The sequence below is a fragment of the Lolium rigidum genome, chromosome 7 (genome assembly GCF_022539505.1).
Source record: "Lolium rigidum isolate FL_2022 chromosome 7, APGP_CSIRO_Lrig_0.1, whole genome shotgun sequence".
NCBI classification, from domain to species: Eukaryota; Viridiplantae; Streptophyta; class Magnoliopsida; order Poales; family Poaceae; genus Lolium; species Lolium rigidum.
Window position 1 is genome coordinate 25527642 of NC_061514.1, and position 12351 is coordinate 25539992.

Here is a 12351-nt window from a genome sequence, read left to right on the forward strand (position 1 = left end):
GTCTCCTCCTCCGCGTCCGATGACACGCACGAGCTCGCCGGCGACTCAGCCATGCTCAAAATGGGGTTCCTAGTGCAACACCTTCGTGCCGCACCACTGCTTCTATTGTGCTGCTTGTGGAGAGGGCACTGTGCAGGGAGAGAGGGTGGGCACAGGGTGTGTTTGTGATGGGGGAGAATGGTGCAACCTGCTATATATAGTGTTGTGCCCTGAGGAGGAAGAGGACACTTAAATGCATCAACAGCAAGGACTTCAATTTTACCCTCCTCGCTTGTCTAGCTGGACTTGGTGGTTTAAGTACTTCTCCTAGCTAATTTTCTAATTGATAAAAAGGAAGTGAAAATTATGAAACAGGGGACTGAAAAATACAACAAAAAATAACTGGAGAACTATATAGCACTATGTTTTTTCCTTCAATTAAACAGGGGTGAAGCGTTAAAATAACGTTAAAAGCTACAATCGACACTTCACAGGAAAATAGAACAAATATCAGAAAACAATAGTAATAAACAGGTAATTAGCTTATTCTTTTTAACTCAAGTTATTGAGTTAAAAAAAAATACCATGAGTTGGTCTTCCACTGGAATGCTGAATTTTCACTGTGCAGGAGTAATTGGCTCGGAACAGAATGAATTAAAGAATTTAATATTGTTTGCTGGGCTGTGATTTCCTGATCTCTCAAATAAAGTGTACAGATTTAATTATAGAACAGCTAAGTAATGCCAAAGTAAAAGCAACTCATGTTTCACTCTTCATCTGAATTTCAACTTCAGAATGGAAAAAATACACAGTATATACGATATTTCATCTACTCCCTCCGTCCAACAAAGGATGTCTCAACTTTGCCTGAATTTGGATGTATCTATACACTAATACATCCAAATTTAGACAAAGTTGAGACATCTTTTGTTGGACGAATGGAGTATTAAATTTAGTAGGCAGGTCTTTTTACAACTTGCATCTGCTAAATAAGCACAATCGGTATAACATCAAGATAGCTGCCACTATGGATACCTTTTGGAGAAAATACAATCCCACTACAAAGAGGCTCCAAAAATCTATTTGGATGGTTGCCCACCTGTGGTGCCATTTCCAGCTACTCCTCTATGAACAAAGATGTTTCCAGCCCCTTCCCCACTTCCACCCATAGGGCTTCAGCTGGATACAACATCATCTAAGAACTTCATGAAACTAGAGCTGCCTTTGCCACCTAGCTTGACTTTCACAAAGCAAAGGCTGCAATGCCAAAAACATTTTTTTTAATGTGTAAGGAGAAATAAATTATGGAGTACAGTAGTACATCCTTAGCATTCAAAGAACATTAAGTCACACACTGGAAACAAAATACTGCAGCTACAATCAAGATTTCCTAGCAAGAATTAATGGTGAGTATGAATGGACAAGGGGCAATGCAGCTAAGCCAACTTAAATAGCGGGCATAAATGAGGCACTGTTTTATCTTGTGGGCAGGACTTGAATGGGGGATGGAGGGAGGCCAACTCTTTGATTCAATGAAAGATACCGGCCAGCTAAGAGTCTGCAGTTATACTCAGGAAACTAGGCTCGTAAGCACCGTATCAATGCCGTCTTGTGCAGGCATTCATCCTGACTAGTAAAAGCTCCCAGCAGGACAGAGGCGTGCATTTCCAAGTGATACTGAGTCAGGCTGTGCTAATTTGATTGAAGCTGCTGTACTGGAAGATGCCAAATCTTAAATGGGAAAACAGTCATCATCTAGCACTTGATTGAGTTTTGTACTTCAATTCGGAGAGCGAATTCCTCCTCAAAAACCGCAATGATGTGCAAGACACCAATGAGGCAACAATCTTTGCTCCTATTTACATTTTTCTTTTAATAATATTTCCTTATGGAGACAAAGAGAAGCTTCGTTCCGCAACATATTATCAAAGTTCAGATTATTAGGTGTGATCATCAGCTAAGCTGTCCGCCGCATCTCAGGGGCTAACCCAAAACTGAATTCTCGGAAAAAAAAAAGGTTACAAAACTGCTGCCCTACACCAGCTATGAGTCATGTGCTTTGAAATGCTTTACTAAATGCCCATCAAAGTGGTATTCAACCATAGGCCTGCTTTAAAATGCTTTACTAAATGCCCATCAAAGCGATGGTATTCAACCATAGGCCTAAAAATCCTGTCAGAAAAACACATGGACCTATAAACCCTTACGTCTTGCTCCTAACATTTGGATGCTGTAAAGTGAGCAGCCAGATATTATCATGGCTAGTAAAAATCAAACCAAAAATTGATGGGTGGCTAATGCACAAAACAATCTTCATTTATGCAAATTATTGATCGACTTACAGGTATAAAAAGTCATACTCTAGTAACGGATAGCATAAAAAATGAACTTGCCCATACCTCAAGAATATTTACCTATGGCAGTCATTGTTCTGTACAGGAACACAAACTGAGCAAGCTTCGTCTGCTGCAAATTAGCGACGACAGCCTCAGCTCTCAGCCCCAGAAGAACTGTTACTGCCTCGCTGACGCTTTTTAAGAAATGCAGCAGAAGCCAGCTCACGCATACTGCACTGCAAGATTCCAAGGCCTAATTTCGGATCGTCCACAAACTGCCGATCTGTAACACAACAGGGTTTATTCAATGCCAGTCATTTCAAACAAAAGAGTATCAGTTATACTCTGGAATACTGCTTTCAGAAACTACACCAATTAAGCAATGACTATAGACCGTTGCAAACTTTTTTTCTTATCAAATCATTCCTCATAATTTACAGACAATCATTATTGATGGAAATATAAACATGCTGCCTGTGTAATTATTAGCATCGGCAAATAGTGGTGATACATTTCACACAAGCATACAACATACCTTGTTGGGTCAACTTGGGCACAGCTCTCACACGAAAACAGCGGGGGAGTGACTAACATTGAAAGTTAGTTACAGGTTGTCAGTTGTCATCAATCTTGATTCTCATCACCATCATCGCTCAAGTCAGAATCACTAGAATAATCTGAATCCCCAGTGTTTACAGAATCAGAAACCTCTCCTAGAACTTCTAATGAATTCCAATCAGGAGGAAATATTCTCTGAAGTGCTTCTGTTAGTGCCCCTCCCGTCCTCTCAATCTTATGAAGCCATCTCGACCAGTGAACAGCAGTGCGCATATCAACAGTCAAATCATTCTCAAACATTTCTCTACAAACACTCAAGACTCCTGTGTAGGTGCTTCCCTCCATTACACTTGCTCTTGAGAGAAGTGAAGTCACCAAGCAATGGTAAGCAGCCTCGTCAGGCTTCAGCCCCACCAGTTTCATCTCTTCAAAACATTTCAATGCTCTGTCTGGAAGTGATGCCCTTGCCCAGCCTTTAATCAAGGTAGTATACGTCTTGAGATTAGGTTTCAGTCCAACACCTGCCATTTCTTCGATCACCTTTTCTGCTCTCTACAAACAAATCGTTTAATAGAAATAAATCAACAGAGTACAAAGAAAGACCCAAGAGAAATACTTCTCCATTCGTAAATTTCAAAATAGAATAAGATGAAGCCATGTAGGATAAAGTTCATTACGCATGAAAATGTGTACTCATATCAGATGCAATTGTACTATCCTTGTCAGTCTGTCTCCAGCATGCAGTCACAATAAGCTACAGATTAAATAAGTAAAGCAAAAATAATTATACCTGCATATCTCCAGCTTTACAGCACGCATTTATGTAGGAGGTATATGTATGAATGTTAGGAGGGACTCCATCTTCTTTCATTTGCTTCATCAAGTCTGCTGCCTCCCAAACATCTCCCCTCCGAGCCCACCTAGACAAAAGATCAGCGATTAGACAAGCAAAAGGAAATTTCTAGTATAATTATGAAATAAACCATAACATTTTGCAGTGTGCACTTTCAAAAATGGTGTAGAACTAATTCGATAAAGAACTATCATGATAATTACTTCATCTCTCTGAGTTTGCAGTTGGCTAACTATTACTGTACACTCTGCTAGATCTGAAGTTACTGAGCCAAATAACGTATGACCTAGCAGTATTTCAGAAGACTAAGGCTAACGTACACTGGTTAAATTGTTTTCTAGAAAACCTACCCATCAATCAAAATATTATATACGAATGTATTCCTCATAATCTTCTGAGAGCTCATTTCGCGGGTGACTGCTAAAGCACTCTGCATTCTCCCTGATTTGCAACATGCCCTTAGCAGCGTCTCGTAAATGTAGACATCAAGTTTTAGACCACCTTCTTTAATTTTTGTGAAATATTCAAAGGCCTTCCCAATATCACCATTAGCAGCATAACCTCTCATGATGATTGTGTATGTATGTTCGTTCGGTGTAATGCCAGCAATGGACATCTTGCTAAGCACAGAAACAGCCCTCTCAACCTACAAAAAGACAGATAAAGAAAATGACAACAGTGCAAGGTTTAAGTTTGAAGAGCTAGCAAGTGTTTGAAAAGTTACCTGGTTCTTTCTAATTAGCCCATGGATAAGAGCATTGTAAGTCATTACAGTGGGAGCGCAACCACTTCGTCGCATCAGATCAAAAATATCCAGGGCCCTTTTCATATCCCCAGCAACCGCATACGCCTCTATGATAGGCCTAAATGCTCTATTTGACGCCTGCATTCGTTCTTTCTGCATCTTTTCCAGAATGCGAATAGCTCGATCCATATTTCCCATCTTACAAAATGCTTCTATCAGTAAGTTGTATATGGCACGATCAGGCTGAAGACCAGATTTTATCATTTCCTCAAATATGCTGAAAGCATTTGTGTAGTCATGTAAATGGATAAATCCACTGATCAGCATAGAGTAAGTTTTGTTGTTATGCTTGATGCCATATGATTCCATCTCTTTGCTAATAGCTATGGCTTTAGCGACCTTGCCTATCTGTAAAAAAAAATACCAAAGGGGCATTAGCAATTTTCATCCATAGCATTAACATGAAGAAAAGCAATGCGTAAATACACAATTTATATTGTTGGTCTGAGCTGCAGGGCTAAATTTTTGTTCCGTTTTTATACTCCATCCTTTTGGTTTCTTATTCCTTCTTGCAAATGTGATTTGTGGGCATGCTAGGAAGTACTGTATGTAGGAGACATATTATGAAGCAGATAAGTTCATTTGCACATCAGATAACATCATTTGCACATTATCTGAACAACAGTTATGGCTCCAATATGTGGGACCTCAGATAACATCATTTGCACATTATCTGAACAACAGTTACACTTCAAATATCTTATATAAGCAATCTTTCTTCCGTTAAAATTGCCAGATACTACTATAAATAACAAAAACCAACAGAAGCACAAGAGAAAACCCCAAATCGGCTAGTTTTACTCGGCAGTCAGGCAATGACCCGCGCAAAAATAGAAAAAAATAGAATGATATAAGTTAGAATTTACCTTCACATACAAATTAATTAGACATCCATAAGAAATAATTGATGGTGTAAAGCAACATTCCTGCAAAATAAATAAATAAATACAGATGAAGAAAGAGAAATGCTTCCCAAAATCCCAATGTATAATAATAATATGACAATGCCAAGAAGCTCAGCTAGCCATGAGACCCTATTTCCCACTATACCTTCAGCCTTTCAAACACAATTAGACATTTCTTCTCATCCTGAATGATAGTGTATCCATGCATCATACTATGATATGCATCTATGGGAGCATCTATTCCATCCTCTTCCATTTCGCGGACTAACTCTTCAGCTCGATCCATATTGCCAGACTGGCTGCAGAAAGTACATACATTTGAGTGTCAGATCAATCATATACGAGTAAAAAGCTGACACGACTAGATTGCCAAATAGATAACGACATAAGCATGTCCGCACGATATTGTTACTTTTCTCAATTTCGAAGAGGCTCATGAATATGATAATATCGTAATACTAACCAGTGAGCATGTATAATGTTGCTATATATGATCCCATTGAGATCCCCCAGGTTAGCCTTAGCCTCTTTGAACAACTTGTCTGCAGATCTTCCAAAGCAAGAAAAAGGTATTATAAGAAGTTAAGGGCTCTGGGGAAAAATGTGGATTTTTTGTCGTTGAGAAAATGCAAAAGCTTTTCTCAAAAAACAAAAAAAAAGAATTGAAGGTCAAGCAACCTGATGCATAAAGCAAATACCTGAATTCGTCAAATACAAATGGGTTGTCACAGCAAGATAAAAAATTGAATAACACACGTAAGGATAGCACATCGAGAATGGATGTACAACTAGATCAGAAACTCCGAATGAAGTACATAAGGATAGCACATTGAGAATGGCCTGGCACTTCATTTAATTGAGAGAGTGGAGGGTGGCGTACTCACTGAGAATCATTAATTTTGCCAAATCCTGCAATAAGGATACTGTAGGTAACAATTGTCAACTCAATGCCCTCAGCTTTCATTTCTTCAACACATGACAGTGCCCCACGCATATCTCTAGCAACTGCATAAGCGTGAACAAGGCTGCATGAAATGAATTAAATTTAATGCATGGGACAAACCAGCAATGTGAAGCAATCATGAAGACTATCTTGTAATGCTGAAACATTTTCCATGGTCAATCTATGCATAATAAGTTTCATAGTTTGTCAATTTCAAAAAGTTGATTGCACAAGTCCTATGGTTTCTATTTTATCATGTACATTAGTCTGTCTACTAGAGGAAACAAACAGCCAAAAAAAACTGTAAGTAACACCTAGAATGCAGCTACCTTGTGAAGACAAAGGCATTGGGTTCTATCCCTCTTGCCCTCATGTTCTCAAATGTCGCACGAGCGTGATGCTTATCACCCCGCTTGGCATAATACACAATCATCAAACCAAATTCTCTCCTTGATGGCTGAAACAATGAAAATAAAGATTATAAATGAATCATATCGAGAGAGAATTTATATCGCAATGAGACTGGCAGATAATTCTATCTTCCATGCAAATAATTTAGCGAGCATCAACTGAACCTACATTATTTTCCTTAATTTCAGCCCCGCATGGCATGTAGAAGTGGATGTGCAACTTCCGTAGGAGGTTGTGGATACATAAATATATCATTATGCAGGTTTTCGAACATAAAAGGATTGATGTGAATTTAAGCATTGTTGATTGCACACACGAAAAATAAAGGCTCGCTAACTCTAAATCAACTCCATAAAAATACCTATTCCGCCAAAAGGTTACAACACACAAAAGTTGCAACAAAAAAAATACCTGACTACAAGAATCCATGTCCACCACAGCGGGGACAGATCGATGTAACATCAGTTGTTCATGTAAATGAACAATACCTTTTGGGGCAGATTATTTTCCAACAGTGAACTAGCAAAGGTTTCAGAACTTGAATTTCAATTAAAACTGCAGGTGTTATCAAAGTAAACAGCAGAGGCGAGCTGAGCAGCAGCTGCATGAGGCTAATAAGAAACTGTAGAAGGTGGATTTTCCATGTGTGCGGCTACAGGCCATCTATTTAGGTTGTTTTTAACAACACTACAAGGCAATCTCTCGTTAGAGGGACAACTGGACCATCCTTTTATCATTGTAAATTGGCATGCCCTGATTAAACTATTTGATCGATACCCATTGTTAATATGATTCGGAATGTTAAGGCGATAATGTGCAGGTGCAATTGGCATATTATTAAGTGATGAAGGAGCACTGCAACTATGTAACAACGCCAAGGTAGTGGTAGGAGAAGCGACCTTGGGGATCCTCTCGAAGGCGGAGACGACGGCCTGCCAGTCCTGTGGCCGCGACTCCACGACCCCACGGAACTCCCGGCACGCCTCGTCCCTGCTCCGGTGCCAGGGCGAGGCCGGCTCCCGCCCGCGTCCTTGGTCGACCCAGCGCGCCCGGTCCTCCGCCCGGGCCCGCCCCCGCCTGCCGTCGTCGAGCCGCACCGTGAGCGACCTGCCCCGGAAGTCCACCCCGTCGACTTCCGCCGCGGCCTCCGCGGAGGCCTCCGCGGAGGAGTCGGAGTAGTAGAGGAAGCAGAAGCCGGCGTTGCGCTCGGGGTCGTCGCGGGCGCGCACGAGCTCCACCTTGTCGAGCGGGCCGAACTGGCGGAAGAAGGCGGCCACCTCGGCCTTGTGGACGTGGAGCGGCAGGTTGCCCACGAAGACCTTCCCCTTCTGCCGGAAGTCCTGCTGCTCCTCGTCGTCGTCCTCGCACGGGGATGCCTCGGGCTCGGGCTCCGGTTCCGGCTGTGTGGGTGGGGGGTGATGTGGTGGTTCGGTGGGAGGGGGAGGTGGGGGCGGGGAGAGCTTGCTGGAGAGCCATAGCTTGGAGGCGAGGGGGTTGGGGAGCGGCGGGGGAGGCGGAGGCGGTGGAGGGGGTGGGGAGGGATTGGGCGGCGGTGGCGGGGGCTGGGAGGGGCGGCGGAAGGAGGAGGCGGAGGCGGAGGCGGAGGAGAGCGGCTTGAAGAAGGGCTTGGGAGGGAGGAGGTGGGCGGTGGGGGAGGAGGCGGTGGGGAGCGAGAGGAACTGCATCGGCATTGCGGTGGCCGGTGGGAGTAGGAAGGAGCGGCCCGGGGAGGAAGACGATGGTGAATTCAATCGCGACGACGGAGGATAAGGCGGGGGCGGCGAGGAGTGAGCTCTCCAACCACACGCGATCATTTTCGTTTCGGTCCTGCTGAGCTGGGCTGGACTGTCCTGGGCTGGGCTGGGCTGGCCTGGGAATGACAACCAGCCAACCACACTTTGTGGATTGATGGGACAACACGCTTCTCTCAAGTTGATCTCGATTATCTCTCAAAAAATATGCTCAAAAAAAGATTATCTCTATCTCCCTCCCTCCCAAAAAGAAGTTGGTTTTCATTAAAATCTACTCCCTATGTACCTGAATAAGTGACCAACGCGTCTCCGCCTTGCTTCTCCGCTGACGCCCCCGCCTCCCCAGATTTCTCCTCTGCTAGCCTGCCGCCCCATGCTGCTCGCCGAACCACCGGGACCGCGGGGGAGGGGTACGCTGGCGCGATGGAGGCAGGCACAACGGTGGAGGAAGCGGGTCACCACGAAGAGCTCCCCATCCCTTGCGCATGGGGTCGTCGCGGTCGTGCTCGCCGCATGTGAGTTCGACCACCGCGGATGCCGAACACGCCAACTGCCCGGTGACACTCCCTCTTGACTGCCCCAATGATGAAGGCCGGTGCGCACGTGCACCCACTAGAGTCGGGTGCTTCAAGAAGGTGCCGAAGTTGCTACCACATGTGTGTGAATACGCAGGGGCGAAATGCAAAATACGATGATTTAGGGGGGGAGTCCAAAAAAATTCTTCCAAACTGCTCCAAAACAGAATTCCTTCATAGTTTGCTAGAAAGCCGGGGGCGGTGCCCCCCTGCTTACACTAAGCTACGCCACTGACCTCCAACATCGACACGGGGAACTTGGCACTTGGGGCGTAGCTGGCGTTGCATCTCGTGCTGGGGCTGATGTAGACCCTCACTCAAAGGACGAGAAGCCAACGAGGTGGCTCCTTTCGCCAAGGGTAGCTGGCCTGACAAACTCCAGCAGAAGCAGTATTCACCGTGCGCGTCACCGCACGCTCATAGACTCCATGTCTTCATTCATTCTTCCACGGTTCTTGTAATTTTGTAAAGCCAGCGCTAGCACCAAGTTGCTGGGAAGGGAAATTGCACGGGGCTTTCTGATCGGAACCGACTCGTCTAACATGCTGAAACAAAGTCACCCAGCTGCAGTAGTAGGCGCGTAAATTTGTGAAGAAAAGTCAGGGTAAAAATGTACCATGTACTGTGTTTTTCAAGTGATTGCCGTAGATAATTGCTGTAGCATAAAATACATAAACTGATTTTTTGTACCTCATAATTTTCATGGCAAGTAATGAATGTTAGTATATATGATAGATTTGTACTATACAGATTAATTAAATCAATTTAGACTCAGAATCTATGTTTTTGAAGAAGGAAAGTTAGAGAATTGCTCTTCACTGACTTTGTTGCACCACGTTAGTGGAGCTGGTTCCTTTCTGATCTCCCTTTTGGTGGGCGGACGAGATGGATCGCTCCATTTTGTAAATATATAATTGCACATGCACACACGGTTAAAAAGTTGCTGCCCGGCGGAATAGTCAATTTGGAACAAATTGAAGCGATTACCTTTAATTTTGGGTGTTGCTATTAGCCGGAGTGAGTGCGAAAAACATTAACTGTTGGAGGAAAAAAAAAAAATTATCTGCACAGCCACCGACCGTGTAAACAGAGCTCGGAGTAGACTGAAGACTCCGGTCGCTGATCATCCGCCAGCCATGTCTGTCCGGGCCGCGAGTTATATGTCTTAGAGCATCTCCGGCCGCGCCCTGCAGCGCGTTTCCCAAGGGGACTTGGGCGCGCGCGGACAAAAAGCGTTCCAGCTAGCCGTCCCCCAAAGCCCTTTTTGTCCGGCGCGCCCTATACGGTGTGTCCGGCGCCCCGAGCCCGTCCCCGTCCCACGTGGGACGCACCGGGCACGCCGGACACAACGAAATGAGAGGCGAGGAGGCGCGGGGCCGACGCGTCGGCCGGCACGGCTAATTTTAACCTAACCGTCGCCTACCTCGCGACGGAAGTTATTCGCGCGCAGCGGCATCTTTACCTTAATGGCGACGAAGGGGCAGGCGAGACGTCTCGTCGGTGCTGCGCAGCCTCCACGCGTCGCCGGCGTTCGCACGTCACCGCCCGTTCCCGCGCGATCTTCCCGCCTCTTCTCGTCTGTTCCCGCGCTTTCTTCCCGACGCCGGCGTCTATAAAAGGTCTCCCGGCTCATCAACGGTAGCCACCACACCCCGCCGGCAACAAACACAGCCCTCGTCGCTCCACAGCCGTCTCCTCCATCACCAGTGGCAATGGCGAACCGCCCCGGCGATGGTCACTTCCCTCCACCGCCGTCTCCTCCACTTCCAGCCCGGCAGCGGCGTGCGGTGATACGTCTCCAACGTATCGATAATTTCTTATGTTCCATGCTACTTTATTGATGATACCTACATGTTTTATGCACATTATATGTCGTATTTATGCATTTTCTGGAACTAACCTATTAACAAGATGCCGAAGAGCCAGCTTGTCGTTTTCTCGCTGTTTTTGGTTTCGAAATCCTAGTAAGGAAATATTCTCGGAATTGGACGAAATCACCGCCCGTGGTCCTATTTTTGCACGGAGCTTCCGTAAGACCGAAGAGATAACGAAGTGGGGCGACGAGGCGCCGCCACCATAGGGCCGCGCGGCCGCAGGGGGCCCGCGCCGCCCTATGGTGTGGGCCCCTCGTCAGCCCCCCGACCTACCCTTCCGCCTACTTAAAGCCTCCGTCGCGAAACCCTCGCACCGAGAGCCACGATACGGAAAACCTTCCGCAGACGCCGCCGCCGCGAATCCCATCTCGGGGATTCAGGAGATCGCCTCCGGCACCCTGCCGGAGAGGGGATTCATCTCTCGGAGGACTCTTCATCGCCATGATCGCCTCCGGAGTGATGAGTGAGTAGTTCACCCCTGGACCATGGGTCCATAGCAGTAGCTAGATGGTCGCCTTCTCCTTGTTGTGCTTCATTGTTGGATCTTGTGAGCTGCCTAACATGATCAAGATCATCTATCTGTAATACTATATGTTGTGTTTGTCGGGATCCGATGGATAGAGAATACTATGTTATGGTGATTATCAATCTATTGTTTATATGTTGTTTATGATCTTGCATGCTCTCCGTTATTAGTAGAGGCTCTGGCCAAGTTTGTACTTTTAACTCCAAGAGGGAGTATTTATGCTCGATAGTGGGTTCATGCCTTCATTGACACTCGGGACAGTATGATGAAAGTTCTAAGGTTGTGATGTGTTGTTGCCACTAGGGATAAAACATTGATTCTATGTCTAAGGATGTAGTTGTCGATTACATTACGCACCATACTTAATGCAATTGTCTCGTTGCTTAGCAACTTAATACCGAATGGGGTTCGGATGATAACCCGAAGGTGGACTTTTTAGGCATAGATGCAGCTTGGATGGCGGTCTATGTACTTTGTCGTAATGCCCCGATTAAATCTCACTATATTTATCATATCATGTATATGCATTGTTATGCCTTTCTCTATTTGTCAATTGCCCGACCGTAATTTGTTCACCCAACATGCTTTTATCTTATGGGAGAGACACCTCTAGTGAACTCGTGGACCCCGGTCCTATTCTTTACATAGCATACAATCTACCGCAATTGTGTTTTACCGTTTTCTTGCAAACAATCATCTTCCACTCTATATGTTTAATCCTTTGTTACGAGCAAGCCGGTGAGATTGACAACCTCACCGTTTCGTTGGGGCAAAGTACTTTGGTTTTGTTGTGCAGATTCCACGTTGGCGCCGAATCCCCGTTGTTGCGCCGCAT

General features: G+C 45.2%; 1 protein-coding gene across 1 annotated transcript; it reads right to left on the reverse strand.

The window, feature by feature from the left end:
• Positions 1–741: 741 nt before the first annotated feature.
• Positions 742–8481, reverse strand: LOC124670377 (pentatricopeptide repeat-containing protein At5g04810, chloroplastic-like). Its single transcript, XM_047206889.1, has 12 exons — positions 7690–8481; positions 6709–6836; positions 6321–6461; positions 5900–5986; positions 5582–5735; positions 5398–5457; positions 4451–4879; positions 4077–4372; positions 3664–3793; positions 2851–3425; positions 2379–2598; positions 742–1236 (listed from the first exon to the last, which is right to left on the reverse strand). The coding sequence occupies exons 1-10, from the start codon at positions 8479–8481 to the stop codon at positions 2940–2942; spliced, it is 2703 nt and encodes a 900-aa protein (XP_047062845.1). The 3' UTR covers positions 742–1236; positions 2379–2598; positions 2851–2939.
• Between the last annotated feature and the right edge of the window lie 3870 nt (positions 8482–12351).

Coding starts and splice junctions, on each gene's coding strand:
- LOC124670377 (XM_047206889.1), bottom strand. CDS start 8,481: ATGCCGATGCAGTTCCTCTCGCTCCCCACCGCCTCCTCCCCCACCGCC. Junction 6,837..7,689: donor CCTTCGAGAGGATCCCCAAG/GTCGCTTCTCCT, acceptor TCATTGTTTCAG/CCATCAAGGAGAGAATTTGG. Junction 4,880..5,397: donor TAATTAATTTGTATGTGAAG/GTAAATTCTAAC, acceptor TTTTTTTTACAG/ATAGGCAAGGTCGCTAAAGC.